The sequence below is a fragment of the Epinephelus lanceolatus genome, chromosome 17, assembly GCF_041903045.1.
Source record: "Epinephelus lanceolatus isolate andai-2023 chromosome 17, ASM4190304v1, whole genome shotgun sequence".
NCBI lineage: Eukaryota > Metazoa > Chordata > Actinopteri > Perciformes > Serranidae > Epinephelus > Epinephelus lanceolatus.
The window spans coordinates 7,888,254-7,906,909 of NC_135750.1; the positions used below are offsets into that span (position 1 = coordinate 7,888,254).

At 42.6% G+C, this 18,656-nt stretch overlaps 3 protein-coding genes across 5 annotated transcripts in view; 2 read left to right on the forward strand and 1 right to left on the reverse strand.

The window, feature by feature from the left end:
- cep170aa (centrosomal protein 170Aa) overlaps window positions 1–12,399 on the forward strand; it is a 45,783-nt gene extending 33,384 nt beyond the window's left edge. For 2 of the 3 annotated variants that reach the window (XM_033613053.2, XM_078176167.1), the window contains exons 6-16: window positions 2,174–2,266; window positions 2,847–2,964; window positions 3,148–4,695; window positions 4,914–4,964; window positions 6,800–7,073; window positions 7,229–7,460; window positions 7,828–7,995; window positions 8,101–8,189; window positions 8,294–8,387; window positions 8,482–8,533; window positions 9,604–12,399. In XM_033613053.2, the coding sequence (XP_033468944.1) occupies window positions 2,174–2,266; window positions 2,847–2,964; window positions 3,148–4,695; window positions 4,914–4,964; window positions 6,800–7,073; window positions 7,229–7,460; window positions 7,828–7,995; window positions 8,101–8,189; window positions 8,294–8,387; window positions 8,482–8,533; window positions 9,604–9,938 (3,054 nt within the window). In that variant the 3' untranslated portion in view covers window positions 9,939–12,399. The remainder of the gene's footprint in view (window positions 1–2,173; window positions 2,267–2,846; window positions 2,965–3,147; window positions 4,696–4,913; window positions 4,965–6,799; window positions 7,074–7,228; window positions 7,461–7,827; window positions 7,996–8,100; window positions 8,190–8,293; window positions 8,388–8,481; window positions 8,534–9,603) is intronic. The other variant, XM_078176168.1, reaches the window with a different exon arrangement.
- Window positions 12,400–14,286: 1,887 nt separating this feature from the next.
- Window positions 14,287–16,668, reverse strand: hint1 (histidine triad nucleotide binding protein 1). Its single transcript, XM_033612840.2, has 3 exons — window positions 16,508–16,668; window positions 14,741–14,845; window positions 14,287–14,591 (listed from the first exon to the last, which is right to left on the reverse strand). The coding sequence occupies exons 1-3, from the start codon at window positions 16,616–16,618 to the stop codon at window positions 14,427–14,429; spliced, it is 381 nt and encodes a 126-aa protein (XP_033468731.2). The 5' UTR covers window positions 16,619–16,668; the 3' UTR covers window positions 14,287–14,426.
- A 50-nt stretch (window positions 16,669–16,718) lies between these two features.
- lyrm7 (LYR motif containing 7) lies at window positions 16,719–18,632 on the forward strand. The gene is made up of 5 exons (XM_033613465.2): window positions 16,719–16,789; window positions 17,012–17,084; window positions 17,624–17,694; window positions 18,004–18,085; window positions 18,197–18,632. The coding sequence occupies exons 1-5, from the start codon at window positions 16,772–16,774 to the stop codon at window positions 18,265–18,267; spliced, it is 315 nt and encodes a 104-aa protein (XP_033469356.1). The 5' UTR covers window positions 16,719–16,771; the 3' UTR covers window positions 18,268–18,632.
- The last annotated feature ends 24 nt before the right edge of the window (window positions 18,633–18,656 follow it).

Below are 18,656 nucleotides of genomic sequence, written 5' to 3' on the forward strand. Positions count from 1 at the left end.
AATTCCCAGAGATGTGAACAGCTACACACATTGTTGTGCCACACAATACAGCAATACTCTACTGTTTCCTTGTAGATGCACCACAGCTCTTTTGTGTTGCTTTTTGTAGTGAAGTAACTACAGTTGAGTGGATTGTAAAGTGCATGGAGCTGGGTTATCTATGTCTTATTTGTAATTATAAGACTTGGACTTCACTTGTGGTTATTAAATGCAGTTATTTTAAAAGCCACTGTAGTTTGCCACAAGCAGAGGCAGGTTTTATTTTTCTATTCATGTCTTATTCCATTCATTTAGAATGGCTTTGGAGGTGAAAATATATTGGGTCTATTACACAAAGTCTGCAAGTTCAAATGGAGGTTATTTGGAGAATTATTATTCCCTTTGTTTTACTGTTAGTTCTTTACATTCAGGTCATTCTAATCAACCCCAGAAAAGGTGAAAATAAAAACTTGGTCATTAGTGCCTTCTTTGCTTATTTGTGACCGTAAAAGCAGCAAGCTGAATGACAAGTGCATCATTCAAACTCACTCTGCAGTAACTCAGGAGAATCTGACCAAGCACAAACAGACCAAGGTTAATTGTCTCTTTATTACCTGCTGCGTTGGCACTTTTCGGGGTTAGCAAGTCCTTTGTGAATGGTTTGTGTTGCTGCCACTAAAACAAAGCTATCGCCTCTCAGCTGCCTTGCTTGACCACCACTCCATCCTCTCTGTCCCATTGGTAAACCTAATGCCTCTGTAATAGCCCGCGGAGACTTGCTCCATCAAGCACTGCCCTGTTTTATTAAACAACGCTCTGGGGAGGCTTAAAAACCATCATCTGTTTTTTACTGCTGCCCCTGTCCTGTGGCACTGCAGTCTTTCATGGTCACAGAAAATACGTCTGAAAGGGGCAAAGCAATACACTCACAGTTTAGTGTTCGTTTCAGGATGAGAAACTAAAAATAGTTTAAAGGTCACATTTTACCATCATTACAAGTAGGAATTAAAAACACTTCCTTTAAATTGGTACAGCAAATGCAAAGTGTGATGGAAGTTCACTCGCCTTTTTAATTGCTACCCACTAAATTCTGATTTATTTTTAGGAAGTTACATAATTTAAACTCAAGTAAATGACATCTTAAAGAGGCACATGTCCCTTTAAGTGTCGTATACAGGTGTCATCTTAGGAGGAGCAGTGATCATAATTAGTGGGGTGTATTTCTAGTCAGTGTGAGTCTGAGTGCATTACATTCGAAACTGGAAGTGTTGTTATGCTAATTCCTGTAATTAACTGACACACTAATTGGCACACTGCTCACAGTCTGTCCGCTCTCGTTCTCTCTCCCTTTTGTAAACTGTGTGGTGTGTGTGTGTGTGGTTTCTGTTCGTTGCCATGGTGCTCAGCCATCAAGTGCAGATCGATGCTTTAATTCAACAGCATCTTCTGTCTGTTCACTTCACTTTTTTGTCACCAGGAGAACTGTAGAATAATTATATTAGCATAGTGTTTATGTATTATGAGGGTGTTTCATTTTCAGTACAAAGTGTGCTCCAGTGCTATTATGCTCAGGATGCATACAGAATAAAGACTAATTGGACAAACAGTACACGCATTAGGAGTTGGAAACTCGTGGCACCTCACAATTTGATTCCTATTGAGAGTGCTATGATGTCATTATTAAACGATTATCGATCCATCTTGATGCATTAGATTTTTTGATTTCTGTACGCTCTGTCACTGTGTGACTGCTACTTTTAAAACATGAGGTATTTGTAATGAGCCATAATTCAAATAAACAGATGAATCTACTTGTGGCTCTCGTCCAGATCCACTTTTCCCTTCAACTTCACAGAAGCCAAAATGCTTCCATATGGGAACTCTTAAGCCAGGGGGTGCCGATGACGCACATTATGTTATGTTTCACCATCCAGTTGGTTCAGCCACAAGGAATGTATGTTGAAAATTGTTACAGGCGATCACAATGTCGAGAATTGGGTTTTAAAATTTCCCATTATTGACTTTTCTGCACCAAAACATAATCTTTTAAGAACTGATTTTCTCCCTCACCTCTAACATACTTTACATACGTAATGCCACATGATTTGCAAGCATTATACTTCAGCAAAATGTCCATATTTTCAACATTATCATCATCTGTTTTCTTCTGTCCTGCTTTTTCAAATGTGTGTAGGTGTTTGGTGTGCAGCAGAACCAGGACTCCTCTATTCTGTCAGACCTTAAGGGAGAAGGAAAAGGAAAGGAGACAGGAGAGACGGGGAAAGAGGTAGCATATCTGTCTCTCTATTTTATTTAAGTTCCTGTTTCTACTTATCTTCCCTCAGAGTTTATTATCAGTTCTCCCTTGCTGTCTTTCTCCACCTCTCCTCATAAGTTCACCTCCACACGAGTGTCCATTACTACAATGTTAATGTGGCCCACAGTGACTCATTCTTTGTTAAATTCCTTTTGATTAGACAAACCACTTTGTAAAAATGACCTCTGACTCCCAGCATGTTATTATAACTCTCAGGCCAGTGTAGTATAACAGAGTCAAGAATGAATTTCATGATGTGAGTCACCGCCACTCCCATGGCTTGACCGCTCTCCTCCCCTAGCTGGTTCATGGGAGTAGATTAGTCCTCCCAGTGACTGACCTAGATCATACGAAGATGTGGAGAGACACGCTCTGCCCTCCAGGGAATTTTATAGGAGGGAGGGGACCGTGTGTATGAGCATTTTCTATCTATTATGCTATTTAGAATATTTGTCTATTTTGTGCCAACATTGATTGACTTAACTGCTCTTTTTTCTCACTCCTGTGTCCTACTCTCTTGCCACCCCACCCCCCTCTCATGTGCCCTCAGGCTCTTTCCGGCGACTCGAGTTGGGTCTCTCAGTGGGCCAGTCTCGCTGCCAATCACACCAGGACAGATCCAGAGGGCTCAGGAGCAGAAACAGCCGCCTTCCTCCACAAAGAGAGAGGTACGTGCTTGCTTGACTCTCAGATAATGAGTGAGTCTTAATGTTTAGCTGGAGTCAGTTCTGAAATACAATTTATTTGATCTTGCCCAGTGTAAAGCAGAACTTGAAATCTCTTGAATTTGCTTGTTATTCATGATTAAAAAAAAGTCTTGAATCTAAGTGTGTTCGTCTTTTGTTCTTTAGGAACTGATGCCTTTGAGTCTGGTGCGTCCCTCAGTAGAGGCGAATCCTCCTCCAGTCTGACAGACCGTAAGCGTAGGACCCTCCCCCAGCTCCCTGTGGATGACCCCCGGGCTAAATCCAGCACCAAAGCTCTTGGACTGAGGTCTGAAATTGGGGAGAAACAGGACACTGAAGCCCAGGAGAAAGAGAACAAGGGAGACGGGGAGTCCCCGACTCCCACGAGGGACCGTGAAATGACCAGTAAACGGAAGCAGAGCTCCACATCCTCTCCATCCAAGGCTCCTCTCCGGTCCTCTGGCAGCACTGAGCGGAGGAAGAGGTCAGAGGAGAGGAAAGGAGGAGGATCAGGAGAAGGAGGAGAGAAGTCTGGGAAGCCTCTAGTGCGCCAGGGCAGCTTCACAATTGAGAAGCCCAGCGCTAATGTCAATGCAGAGCTCATCCCACGCATCAACAGAGGCAGCAATGGGCGTGAGCGCAGTGACTCCGTGGGCAGCATGGATACTGCTACACTCCTGAAGGACACTGAAGCTGTCATGGCATTCCTAGAGGCCAAACTAAGAGATGAAAACAAACTCGACCAGAAAAGTAGTAAAAAAGGCGTCCCCCCTCGGACTGACTCCATCTCTCCTGAGTCAGATGTTGACACGGCCAGCACAGCCAGTCATGTAGCTGGAGAGGCAGAGAGGAAAGCATCAGCTGGTGGCGAGCAAAAACGACGTTCCTTGAGCAGCATGCACAGGGAGAAGAGCAACATGAGCACGACTTCCAAGACCAGTGTCACTAATGCAAGTGCCCGTGACCGCTTGGAGAGGAAGACTAAAACAAGAACTTCGGAAGCGACAAGCCGGACTGATGCACGACGCTCTGTTCAGCCATCCTCCAGAGCACGCCAGCCCTCTCTGGATCTCACTGATGATGACCAGACTTCTTCCTTCCCCATCTCTGACATCCTGTCCTCAGACCAGGAGACCTACTCTGGACCTATGGGGCGCTCAGCACACGGACGTGGCTCAGATGACATTCTCCATTCCAAGCTCGATAGCAGGTCTACTAAAACATCCACCAGTGGATCCTCCAAAACCAGGAGCACTCTCCAGGCAGCCACGACCTCCTCCCTGAGCAAGCAGGCCTCACTGCCTCAGCCACGGCCCACGAGAGCCTCCCTTCTCCGCCGTGCTCGGCTGGGGGATACCTCTGACACGGACCTAGCTGATGCAGACAGGGTGTCTGTGGCTTCTGAGGTATCCACCACCAGCTCCACCTCTAAGCCGCCATCCGGTCGAAAGGGACTGTCACGACTTGACATGCTGGCTCAGCCGCGTAGGACCCGTCTGGGCTCCATCTCCGCCCGCAGTGACTCAGAGTGCACAGTGACACGGAGCTCCACCTCTTCACCCCGCCTGTCAGCTGAGACTGCTCTGCGCCTGGGCCTGCGCTCGTCAACACCAACAGAGAACAGGCTGACACCCAGGATGAGGGCCAACAGTGTGTCCAAACTGAACGAGACCAAGAGCAAGACCACTACATCTGGATACTGCTCGCCCACAGGTGAGCACATCTGCATTTATGGTTCAGTCTGGTGTTCTCAGACACTGTAGGAAAAAGGAGAAGAGGGGAATCGGTCATCAGGGTTTCTAATAATATTATAATTGTTATTTCTGTCCACAAAGTCTACACCATTACATATCTCATTGGTGTGTAAACATTTGTCTGTAAACATTTCCACTGTGTTGTGACAAACTTGTGCGTTGGTTGTCATCGTGCAGAGTGCTCTCAGCCCGAACCTGAGGGCGGTGATGCAGAGGAGGAGCTGATGGGTACTGTACCAGAAATGTAGAACCTTGATTAGACAGCATGTGTGTGTGTGTGTGTGTGTGTGTGTGTGTGTGTGTTTGTGTCAGAACTGGGTCACAGCGAAAGAAGCCACTCAAATCTGAGTGACTTTTCTGAAATTACTTTTGTCATATTTCTTGAAACTGTCACTACATCTACACAGAAATATATGAGACAGACAGTCTGTGAAAAAAAATCAGGTTCCTCCTCTTTCCTAGGGGCATTTGCGAGCATCTACTGTGGCTCATAGAGCAATCAGAGCTGATGAGTCTCTAATGCAGCTGTCAATGATGTCAACCACTGCTCGTGAACTGTGGTCATGCTGTGAAACCAGGCAGCGCTGATCAAATGTGAATCAAGATTCTGTTACTGCATTGCCTGTTTTACACTTCAGACATTTTCAGAAACATATTCTAGTGTACTGTTAAGCTGTAAAGAGGAAGTTTGCTCCAGCCAGTGGGCAGCACTTAGTTTCCAACATGGCGGCTGGGTCACAAATGTTCTCATTTCACAGCTAAGCAGAACACTAAAGGTGAGAAATAAGCAGTGCAATAACAGAATCCTGATTCATTTTTCTGTTGGCATTATGACGCAGTTCTCAAGCAGTAATTGACATGATTGAAAGCTCCTTTGAGTCTCCTCGGCTCTAGTTGTGTACGTTCACAAGCAGCAAGGCAATTAGAAGCACCACAAGGCAATAAAGTAGGCAGAGTAATATGATTTTTTTCACAGATTATGTTTCATTTAGTGCTTTGTGAATATGATGACAGTTTCAGAGTATGTGACAAAAATGTTGTTTTTATAGACGTTACCAACTTAAGCTTTAAGGAATGTACACACTTTGATCTTTTACATTTTTACAGATTTTAATTTTGCAATGAAAATCTATAATCTACGTGTAATTCTTAGCGTAAATGCATCACATAAAGAAATATCAGTGAGTAAAGGTAAAGTACGATGACCCAGCTCTAGCATATGTTACCATGTTAACTCTGTGTCTCCCTCGTGACATCCATCAAGTGATGCTGTGATGAAGACCTAAATGCTCTAATCACACTCTGTCACACTGTCAAAATGTTTTCCAACATCGCAGGGCAAACTTTCAAAACTCATGAGCACAAACACTCCACCTTGTGGAGATTTGTGTTCATGACACTTCCACTTTGTCCCACTTTACCTCCTCAGAGACTGATAGAGCATGGTGTTGTCTCATCATGGTGCAGCTACATTAATGCAGTTGTTGTTGTGTGACCATTTTGATGCAGCTTAACATATCCCTGGCTCTGTCAGGGTTGTACGTACCTTGTTGGATGCTTTTGTTGGCTGCCTGCAGTGGAGAGCTTTTAGATAAAGTCTGAGTTACTTTTTGCTGCTGTTTCTGTTGTTCTTGGTGTGGTTTTATAGTTGCGAAGACATTTCTGTAGCTGTCTGGTAACAATAATTTAATTTAAAATCTAATGCTTTGCTTAACCAGTTTTTATTTTTCACAGCCCCTCTTTTTTATTTTGCTTCAAGAAGGATGCACAGTAGATTTTAGAGAATAACATGTCATTGTAAAATAAAGTATGTCTGCATTTAAGTCCATAATCAGAAAGAGCTCTAATCCACGTTATACTGCCTTAGAGTTCAGACTTATTACTTCTACTTGCACAATATTTGAAGTTTGTCTGATTGAAGCAGCTCTGGCTGGCGGCTTTCTCTGTAACAAAGTCTCTCATGTTCATAAGCCCATTTATTAACTTCATGAATAACAAATGTTGTAATGGAATAAAGTGCAGTGATGTTGACTGAACGTAATGCCCTTCCATTATCTTCACAGTGGCGAGCAGCAGCAGGTGGAGACGTCTGCCGCCGGAGTACGGCTCCACCTCAGAGGAAGAGTTTGGCTCCAGCAGGAATTCTCCAAAACACGGCGGACGCTCCCACATGCGCCCTCATCATCTCGCCCCGCACCGCAGCTCGAGACTGGGCACCACCGTGACCCCAGGCTCCAGTGTGGTGACTGGTCCGGGTGGAGTGGCGATCAAACACCGCATGAAGGAGCAAGAGGAGTACATCAAGGACTGGACAGCACACAGCGAGGAGATAGCCAGGTAGTGATCATTTAATAAATCTATGTAATATTTTAATATACAGTATATTACTTAATATACTTGATGAGTATGTGATGACAGATTGTTGTGTATGCACGTTGCATGTGTTCATCTGGATGTCTAAAGAACTCCTTCATCTGTCTGATGGTTAACAGGTTATTCCCCTGTGTGCGCAGGATCAGCCAGGACCTGGCTAAGGACCTGGCCATCTTGGCCCGTGAGATCCACGACGTCGCTGGCGAGATCGACTCGGTGAGCTCATCGGGCACAGCACCAAGCACCACCGTCAGCACGGCCGCCACCACCCCGGGATCGGCCATCGACACCCGGGAAGAGGTAGGCCCTGCACGCCCCACGCAGCCGGACATACAGGAGAGCATGAGAAAGGTGCCCGTTCTTCTTCTTCTTCTTCTATCATTGCTTTACTGTGTGTGCTTCCATCGCTTTGCCCTTGCCATCCTTCCTCTGTTGCTTGGATAAAAATGGCCTCTCTGTGACTTTATAGCTTTCATCTGCTGTGAGCGGTATTCATTTATCACACTCTCATCTGCTCCACATTCATTCCTTTATTATTTATGCTATAAGAGGACTTTTTTGGCTCGACGATTAAAACTTTAGAGCTGCTTAGCTTTACTAATTCCTCATTTCTCACAAATCTTGACTCTATTAAACAAATCTGGAATAACACTGTGAGATATTTCTTAAAGTTTTTGAGTTTTATTCCCCTCCGACGTCTCTCCCTGTCTGTGCCCAGCTGGTGGATCGGGTGTTTGATGAGAGTCTCAACTTCAGAAAGATCCCACCTGTGATTTCAACCAATAAGGCACCAGAGATCAACGGCAAGCCAGTGGAGCTCCGGCCCCGTGCCCCCGACAGTCTGGAGCCCAGAGCTCTGAGGAGACGCACCTGGAACCGAGAGGAGGTGAGAAGCAAAGATACACCAACATGGAATCTCACAAGAACACGTCACCAGTCACCTTCGGGTTTCCAGATGTCAAACCTGTTTTGTGTTCCTCTGTGTGTTCAGGCGGTGTTGGACAGCCTGCTGCTCAACTCAGTCTCTCAGCTTTCCACCAAGATCAGACACTCTATCGACAAAACAGCAGGAAAAATCAGGTAATTATACTCTCTGATATTATATAAGTGTTATTCGTCCTTCAGTGTGTTGCTCTGTATATCCACTGTGAATGAGAGTGTATCCTGTTGTTGTTTTTCTCCAGGATATTGTTTAAAGATAAGGACAGGAACTGGGATGAAATTGAGAGCAAACTGCGATCGGAGAGTGACATACCACTCCTGAAAACCTCCAACAAGGTACTCAAACCAGTCTGTCTGAGTTATATTTGATGAGGAGAAGAGTGCAGTATGAATGGGAGCTAATAGTTTCGTTTTCTCCTTCCTGTTTTAGGAGATCTCCTCAATTCTGCTCGAACTCAAGAGAGTTGAAAAGCAGCTTCAAGGTAAAGACACATACCCCCAGCACAATCACACTAGTGCTAAAAATAAATGTGAATCGCACTTCAACAAGCTGTTGATTACAATTATGGCTGTTTTACATACAGCAATTTTATTTGTTTATTTGCATCCAGTGATAGAGGGCGTGCATATTAAAAAGGGGAAAGCAGCAAAAGTACAGACAGAAGCTAAAGCCATGAATACTTCGCTTCAAATCTGAAGTATTTCTCTGTAATAATTAATATTTGTGACTAAATGAGCGACGATTAAACTACAAAAACATGTTATGGTATTACTTATCAAGAGACAGTTCACCCACGTGCTATATTAGTCAAGATTGTCTTGGTGTGAGTTACCAAGTTGTCAAGAGAAGGCCTGAGATAGATGGCACTCAGCTTGTGGTGCTCAAAGCGCCAAAAATTACATTTGAAGAACTCAGCAGCAATGTCTCTTTCCAGAAATCATGACCTGGTTACTCAAGATAATCCACAGACCTTGTTATGTACACTTTCATGTTGGAACTATTTCCTTTATACCAAATTCCTTTATACCTGCTAACCATATCACCATGCACAAGGAAGAGTGCATCTACTGCTGCCTTACATAGCACTACTGAGCTAGGTAACGTTACAGCTCAGCTGAGGAGGACACCATAATGTTTACATCTCACGCTGTAACGAGCACAAGCCTCTTGTCCATTAATAGATGCACGCTTCCTTCTGCGTGGTGATACAGTTGGTGGGTGTAGTTTGGTAAAAAGAAAATAGTCCCTACATGAAAGTGTTCACAACAAGGATACATACATTTTTTGGCTCTTTGAGCACCACAAGCTGAGTGCCATCTCGTTTTATATATTCTCTACGGCCAATATCTCCAACACTCAGCAACTCACACCAAAACAATCTTGATTTTGGGGTGAACACTCAAAAACTAGTAAGAAACCAGCTAAGAAAAAAGGTTTTCAGGACTTTAATACAAACTACGACCCAACTTAAAGTTTATTTTGGCAGTTAATATTCACCTACTTTGAGACAAAGTCCTCCACACACTGATTTTCTCCCTGTGTCTGTCCTAGTGATCAATGTGATGGTAGACCCAGATGGGACCCTGGACGCCCTGGCCAACCTGGGCCTGACCAGCCCCACCACCCCTACCAGGCCCCTAACCGCCAAAACAACTTCCCCCTCTGCCACCAGCCCTGGGTCTGTGCCCCCAGCCAAAGAATCACTGCCGGAGATCCTTCCCGGGCCCGGAGGATCAGCAGCCTCCGCCAGGGTTCAAGCTTCCTCCGCCAGCACAGAGGATACAGCACGAGACCCCCCCAGCGTGAGTCTCGGGTTAACGGGAGTCGGAGGACTGCCCTTCAACCGCATGCGGCCAAGCGGAGAGGAGGCCATCGCACAGAAGTGAACATGAAGTGTCCCTGAAGCCAATGTTGTGTGTGAATAAACATCTGGAACAGAGTGCAGGTGGCTGGTGATCCATGTTCACAGCAACAAAGCAGGTGCAGAAACATTAAAATCCTGCTGCTTACTACACCAATATAAGATTATGGATGTAATACAAACATAATTTAGCTTAAGTGTTACCAGACCTGACTGGAAATGAAGTGCTTCAGCCCTCCTAAACCCCAACTGATGCATCATGGATACAACCTGTTAACAGAAACTCACCCATGAACGATTTGGACAGTCACAATACGAGCAATTTAACTTCAAACTGTTGGCCGACCTCCTGATGGACTGACGGCTGCCCGGCCTCACTCAGCGGACAGATCTCTGTGGTTGTACAGTCTCCACTCTCCTCCAGTCTCCTCCTCTTGCCTTCTCCATGTGTCTGGACCCTGCCTACACTAAGGACATGCCTTAAAAACACACCCTCGATATAGTAGCAGCCCTCGTCCCCTCAGATAATATACAGAACAGCTTTTAAGACTTTAATACTTTCAGACAAACAGAATGCATTGTAAAATAACACTTGCAAAATATGTTCTATTCACACTGCAGTGATTTATTATCTCTCGTTCAGCACGGAGAATATTTCAGCAGCCTTAAGTAACCACTGACAAACCACATGCTCATACAGACATGCATTATGTCTGAAGCAGTCCACAATCTAAACAGAATCGCAGATGTTTTCAGTATTTCATGACTCTAACCGTCCATTCTCTCAAACTGACTCTGTTGAAAAGGATTTGTAGTGCCTCCCCATCTCTGTGCTCACCTGTTTCTCCTTTATGTTTTAATCCCTCCCTCCTTCCCTCCCTCTCTTTCTCTCCCCAGTAGATGGAAAAAAGTTTGTCACTCCAGTAGCATGTACAGGACAGAGCGGAGAGCGTTCCTCCTGCAAGTTGGTGTCTGTGTTGATCTTACTAATGCTGAATGGTAATTTTACACGATGGTAACAGCCTTTGGGAAACCAATGATCATTTTCAGACGACATAATCACTTACCAAAGTTAACAAGTTTAATGATAGTGTCATTTTCAAACAGTTGAGCCATGTTGAAATTCATCTGTTGTGCAAAAGAGAATCTGTATTTAAAGATACGTCTGCAGTTCACCCTCCTCTCTGAATGTCAAGAGCATTTTTCACTCAAAAAGCGTATTTATTATAACGAAACACGAGTTTAATCACTGCTGCCGAATCTGTTTTGGCCCCTGAGAATCAGTGCCCTTAGCTTTTTTGCTACAGTACATCCACTCAAGTGTCCTATGATTTCCAATTGGCTGTTTTTCTACTTTTTCCAGTCACGGGTGATGTGATGTGTTTTTCAAAACTAGCAATGATGAGTGAAGAAAATAACTGTCTGAGCTAAATATTTTATAATATTTAGATACTGGTATTGTAGATATTGTCGACCTTTTACTTTGTCACGCTTTGAATCACCTCACAGTCCATTTTCTTTTTCTGTCACTCACCAGTTTAAGAAACACCCTGAACATGGAAGAGCTGCTGGAATTGGTTTTAATAATGTCTTGTCATAGAAGAACACGGTCGACTTACACGGAGGCCTTTTGTGGTTCAAAATGTGTCTTTGAGGAACGTCAGTGAGTAGAAATGAACACATCTTTGACAATAAGCTCTGTAAGCATCTATTTTATGAATTTCTAATACAGCTTCATATCAGTGTAAATAGGTGCATCGCTCTATTTCCACTACGGGGGAACGTTCCAGCGACAGTATGGTTAACCTCTTTGCTGCTTTTCTAGTGACTCTATGGGGACTAACCATTCTCTGAATCTCTCTTCAGCTTATAGTCTGTGTTCTAGATGACTTAAAGGCAGTGTATTAGGACTTAGATACTCTTACAATAGTGAATTTAGGTACCAGAATACATGTTCATTTCCTTCTCTCTATACTGTACTGTACTATGTTTTTTTCAATGCCTCAAAGTGCCCATTTTGACGAAGGAAGGGCATTGGTTAAAAAGAAAAGAAAAAGACGTAGTTGTCTAAAAAGATTTCTCTTATTTTGCACATCAGATTGTGGTGTTTTTTCATGCAGAAGTAGTGAAGGTCAAATGGTTTGACAGAGAACAATGTCACTTTGATATCAGAAGTGACTGCCTTGCCTCTCTGGAACTATTCTGTCTGTACAAACGAAGCCTCCAATCGTGTTTTTTTTGTTTTGTTTTTTCCCTCGCCCCGTTTTATCAAAAGAATTGAAATTAGGGGACTGTGAATGCTAGGTACATGTTTATTTTTTAAATTCTACATGTGTCATCTGATCAGTGTTCGTTGTCGTTTTTGTAAAGAAAAAAAACTCCATTTTATTTATTTTTTTGTTTAATATTTTGTGGATGTTTCATGCATTTTATATTTGTTCAACTATCTGCATTGTTTCTTACTGTTAATAAAACAGAGCCATTCACTTGTCTCTCTATTTTCATTCGACTGGGTGTTCAACTGGACAGTAGGACTGTGTTGTGGCAGGAATAGTATCACAATACACGGGTCACAATCCAATATATTGCAATGTATTACTTTTAGCAAGGTAATATGTTGCATTTTTTTAAGTTAATGAAGTGAAGATCAGGACAAGACGCCCCTCTTCAGCGTGTTTTCTGGCAATGTCACAAACAATATACACAGGTGAGGTTAATTTTAGGTGACCACAACCAACACAATTTTTTAAAGGTCTCATATTATGCTAATGTTCAGGTTCATACTTGTATTTGGAGTTTCTACTAGAACATGTTTATGTGCTTTCATGTCCAAAAAAACATTATTATTCTCATACAGTCTAAATGAGTATATCCGTATTCACTCTCAGGCTGTAACGCCCCATTTTAGCACCTGTCTCTTTAAGCCCAGTATGCTGCGACTGAGTCTCTGCACCACTGTTGCAGCCAGGGGAATGACTGAAACAGCACTGTGGCATCAATTTCCACCTTCATATAGTCAGGGTGTGACATCACAACGTCACAGAAGTCCTGACAGCTCATTTAAAGGCAACGTTTCTAAAGACAGACTGTATTTTTCTGTGGATTGAGCATTAAAACCACTGACAGATGTAGGGAATAATACTGACCATCTCGTTACAATGCAATGTTCTACTGGGAAATCTTTGGTTCTGGCATTCATGTGGATGCTACTTGAAGCACTTCACTCACCCAAACACCGTTGCGGACCAAATCCCCTCTCTCATGGCAATAGCACTGCTGGATGGCAGGAGCAGAGCATTGCGCTGTAACAATATAATCGATGTTAATCACCTCACCTGCCAGTGGTTTTAATGTTATGGCGAATTTGTGTGTATAGCACCTTTACCTGCTTCATGACAAACAGAGACATGGAAATGGCCTTTAGTTTTAGGGATAAACACCCTGTGTAAAAAAAATGTTTGACTCTTTTATGCAGTCAGAACGGTGGGATCTACATTTGTAATTATCAGAATCCCCGTAAGACGCTTGCAACATGTTAAGTTGGAGTGGAAGAGTCAAATGGCTGAAGACAGCTCACAACACTGCCATCCAGCAGTCGGATGTTTGAACACAACACAAATTCAACCATTGCCATGAATCGCTGCATTTAAACAATTAAAAATCAATAGTTTCTGAGAATCAATACAGCTTCACAGAACATAATATCGCACTACTCAAGTGTATCAATATGTTTCTACACCCCTAATGCACAGGTAGCCAATGTGACCACCACTGGCAGACAATAAAACCTTCATTTATTTACTGTAGTCCAAAACTGGATTGCTTAACACCTCTCTGCAGGGACATTTTAAATCAAAGAAAAGGCAAAGGGTTAATTCAGATTTAATTTCCATAATGCTTCCTGAATTAAAGCAGAGCTCTCCACTGTCTGCACCATTTATCACATCCCAACTGAAAATGCAAATGACTCCGCTACTCCTCTGTGATGCCTGAACTCTGTTAAATATTAGCATAATTAAGTGTTTGAGTCTTTTGCCAACCATAGACTGCACACACAGACTATTAATGTGGTATTACATTTTTAATGATGTAAGTATCAGTGAGCATATTCAAACTGCAGCATCAACGAATTGCTGTGCTTAGTATAAAGGATGTGACACCTTGGCAAGCACATGGTAATGGATGACAGAGTGTGTCTCGCTAATGGAAAATTATATAGTGCAATACTGTCTCTGACTGCGGAGAACATGCTGTACACAGACCTGTGATTCCCATCATCAGCTGCAGTGATCAGACTCCTCCTCCACCTCTGTCTTTAGCTTAGATGCTTGCAAAGAGCACTGAGATTTTAGATAAAGACAAACAAGACTCTCTGATGTTGTGAAGTGTGTTTTATTATCATTGACGAACTCCCAGGTTTTGTTTGACTTTTAATTCACATGACTGCAGTAGTGGTTACAAGAGAACACATGTGAACACTGATGGCAGGGTGGTCTGTGTCGGGTGATGGGAGTTAGCCAGGGGGCCATTTCATCATACGTCCACCCAGGATGTGGAGGTGGATGTGATAGACCGACTGGCCTCCGTCTGGCCCGTCATTGATGACAATCCTGTAGCCTTTGGTCAGGCCCGCATCTTTAGCACACTTCCTTGCAACTATCATCATGTGGCCCAACAACTATGAGACAGAGAGAAAGATAATACGTACACGTTAGTTTAAGCATGAGCAGTGACTGTCCAGATGAGCATTGAGTTGTGTAAAGGGCTCCATCTAGTGGTCACTGACAGTCATGTTACAGTAAAGGTATATCACACAGTCATACTTACTGCTGCATCATCGTCCTCCGCTTGTGACAGCTGAACAATTGGCTTTTTTGGGACAACGAGGATGTGAGTGGGAGCTTGAGGAGCAACATCAGGGAAGGCCACACACTGAAACACAGCAGAGCAAATTAAGGCAGAGAATTTAACCTGTGCAGACATCTGAGGCGTTTGTTTCATCAGGGGTGTCCAAATGGTGTTGAATGGGTGTCAGCTGCTTCTCGCATCACATGGGTTATTTAAAGAAATCACATAAAATAAGACCATTATAAATATTACGGTGTAAACTTCACACCAAGTAACCAGAAAATTAGAAACATCTATATGATATATTGCAATAATTGATTTGTTTCGTGACTTCTACTTTATTTTAGTCCACTTTAGCAAAGATGTTTCTGACATGTTATCCACCTCATTTACTAAACACATTAGGGCTGCACAATAAAAAAATAAAAATAAATCATATGGCAATTACTTTGACAGATATTGCAATTGGGGAATGAGTCACCATTTTTGTGGGAGTGGTAATTTTAGCTTTATGATTGTTTGCTGGGGTCTGTTCCAAACAAGTGTGTTCCCTTTGGTCTGAAATATGATTTGTAGTCCGAGGCCTCTCTGTAGCACCACAGTGCCTCATTTACAAGGGTATGTTGTGACACAGTTCATCTTGAGCTCCTGCATTTTGGATATTGTGATTTTGGTAACATTTATGATTAACTGTTTAGCCCTAATACATACATGGAAACACTCTGCAGCACAACTGTTATAGCATGATGGGTAAACCCCACTGTAGTGTGCAAGAGAGGTGGCAGTGTTGCAAAGAAATGAAAAATTATTCCAGCTGAAATTACCTCATGAATTCCTGGTAATCACATATCTGCCTAGATACAGCTATTTTAAAATGTGCTACTGTCCATTACTGACATCATGCAGATTTACTGTATTTTGGATCTTTATGGTGCATTTGAGGTCTCAAAGATGCTTCATTTTAAAAACTCAGTCTTGGCTTATTATATGTGAAGTGTTGAGTAGTTCAAAAATGTAGAGAGCCTGTCAGGAAAGAGTGAGCAAAGAATAAACACAGAGGTAAAACTATACCAACTGCCTATTAATTGTTTTAATCGCAGTACATACAGACCAGACAAAGCAGTGAAGCCTGTTTGACAGGTATGGTGTATTCTGATGGGAATCATAGGTGTTACCTTCTGCCTGGCTTTAACACAGGCAGAAACATAGGGGTGTCTGCAGTCTGCTGGAGGAGCAGGCAGACAAGTGGACGTTGCCATCATACCTTGGTGGAAAGCCAGCTGTGTGCACATGCCAAGTGGCAGCAACTGCAACATGAGCAATGACTTACAACATGCAGAACAAAAACTAAACTGAGCCTGTCAGATCTTTTTACTGCTTTAATCGTGATCAGGTTCACTGCCAAGTTTTGACATGTAAGGAATTTGCTTCAGTAATTTGGTGCAAGAGAGCATAAAACTCAAGCCAGGAAGGATGAATATAGAATGGAAAATGTATAATAAAAATATGAAAAATCTGTATTATGTATCTGTATTAAAAATTGAAGAGCTGTGTGCAGGAGTATGCACACTATGACCAGTGAATATGCAAAAGTTCAAAAGCAAAAGCACACGTCTAAATATTCACATAAGCACAGTGCAGTAGTAGTTTCTGCAGAGCTAGCACGGAGCTAACGTTAGCTAAACGTCACCACCGTGATTTTCTGCATCAAAACTGTGTTAATAAGTAAAGGTATTTAATGTTTACCTGGTCGTCTTCATAGAGGAAATTGGCAGGAATCTCTTTACGAACAATTTTTCCAAATATTGTGTCTCCTCCCGGCTTGGCAGCCTGCGCTTTCGCTATTTCATCAGCCATGTTGGCGCAGATGAGAGCAGCCTGTCTGCGCCGCTTTTGGCTCTGTCAAACCACAGTGAGCGCTCATTGGCTACAAAAAACGCGTCATCGTAAAGTCGGCACTGATTGGTCCGTGATACTTCCCCAAACCGGAAGTGAGCAAAAGAAGCCAAGATGGGGACTCGTTTGAAGGTGAGGAGGGGGTATGATCACGTTTTATGAAAAATAACGTAAAACAATCACGTTTCCTTTTTGTTTCTTTGGCTGGTGTAATTTTAAAAACACACATTTGCTTGTTTTAGGAGGTAGATCGCTAAACAGCTGTATTTTGTTAGTATCCACAGCTGTTTCAGATCAAGTAACAACTGTTAAGGTCCTGATGTTGCTAAAAGATGAATGGCTGTGTACATGCAGGTCCTGAGCACGTTTAAAGCGCTGCACAGAACACGGTTGGCTGTATTCAAAGATGATGACAGAGCACTGACAGGTGAGTTATGTAGAACATCTGTGGCTCTATATTATACACACCAGCCACATTATTAGGTACACCTTGCTAATACCAGGTTGGACCCGTTTTGCCTTCAGAGCTGCCTTAATTCTTGGTGTCATAGATTCAACAAGTTGCTGGAAACATTCCTCAGAGATTTTGGTCCATATTGACATGATAGCATCACGTGGCTGCAGATATGCTCTCTTGTTTGGACCATCCTCTGTAAACTCTAGAGATAGGTGTTATAGTGTGTGAAACTTTCTGAAAAAAACAACCATGCCACGTTCACAGTCACTTAAATCACCTTTCTTCCCCATTCTGATGCTCGGTTTGAACTTCAGCAGGTCGTCTTCACCATGTCTACATGCCTACATGCATTGAGTTGTTGCCACATGACTGGCTGATTAGCTATTTGCATTAACAAGCAGTTGAACAGGTGTACCTAATAAAGTGGCTGGTGAGTGTATACCAAACAGTAGATAACTTAATGTATGCTCTGCAGTATCAAATGCATAACTGCTTTTATTTCTACAAAGCTGCAAGATTAAAGATCAATGAGGAGTTCCGGAAAAACAAAAATGAAACATCAGAAGAAAACATTAACAAGGTAGAGTGAACCTGCAACACACTGTGACATGGTTTGTTTATATATATATATATATATATATATATATATATATATATCCTAAATAATTCAGCTAGGACTTAAAAAGCATCTCCAGCAACATCGTATTCTGAAGTTTAGCTACAGTTTTCAAGCACAGCAGCACTTAAGATCTATATTTAACCTGCAAGGGATGCTAAACAAAGGGGGTGCTGCAATATACTTAGAGAAGGACTTTTGATTGTTTGTGCCCGGTTGCCAGTTGTCTCATACAGTAATCCATTAATGCTCATTCCCCTTCTGCTTTTACAGATGATCAAAATGGGCTCAGATGTGGAAATTGTTCTCCGAGAGTCTGTGCTACAAATGGAACATATTGGAGATAAGAAACTCTGTATGTTATGTTCCTCTTCTCCTGTCTTGTTCTTAAAAAATGCTCCCATGTTTGAAAGTAATTTCCAAATGATATGCACTGATTACATTTATCTCTGTCTCTGCTTCTCAGTGCTTCGACCCAGAGAGAGCCATATGCTAGAAAATGTGCCCTATTGTGACCAGCCCAGGAAGAAGTCATGATCGATGGATGTTTTTCATCAAAAAAAAAAAAGAGACTCGCGATCATCCGGTACCATCCATCTGCATTTTAAAGAATTTAACCCAAAACATTTGAGGTTGTTCAAGATCTCTGAGAACATTTTAAAGATCATTGCTGCATGGAGAAACGCCTTTGTTTGATTCACTGAAGATCTCTGCTGTAAACTGGAACCGTCGTTTCATGTACAGTATTTTGACAAATGTAATATAAATGTGTTTTCATTTAATTTGGGGGTCTTCTGCCTAGTTGTCAGTAGCTTATGATTCAGCTGAACTAGGGGTGAATGTTACTTTGCTGCTGCTGAAAATGTTTAAATGTGCTTTGATTAAAGGGGAATATTCTCACACTGTTTTGGTTTTAATTTATTGGT

Coding starts and splice junctions, on each gene's coding strand:
- hint1 (XM_033612840.2), bottom strand. CDS start 16,618: ATGGCTGATGAAATAGCGAAAGCGCAGGCTGCCAAGCCGGGAGGAGAC. Junction 14,846..16,507: donor TCCTCTATGAAGACGACCAG/GTAAACATTAAA, acceptor GCTGTGTTTCAG/TGTGTGGCCTTCCCTGATGT. Junction 14,592..14,740: donor CGGAGGACGATGATGCAGCA/GTAAGTATGACT, acceptor TCTGTCTCATAG/TTGTTGGGCCACATGATGAT.
- lyrm7 (XM_033613465.2), top strand. Junction 17,695..18,003: donor CAGAAGAAAACATTAACAAG/GTAGAGTGAACC, acceptor CTGCTTTTACAG/ATGATCAAAATGGGCTCAGA. Junction 18,086..18,196: donor TATTGGAGATAAGAAACTCT/GTATGTTATGTT, acceptor TCTGCTTCTCAG/TGCTTCGACCCAGAGAGAGC.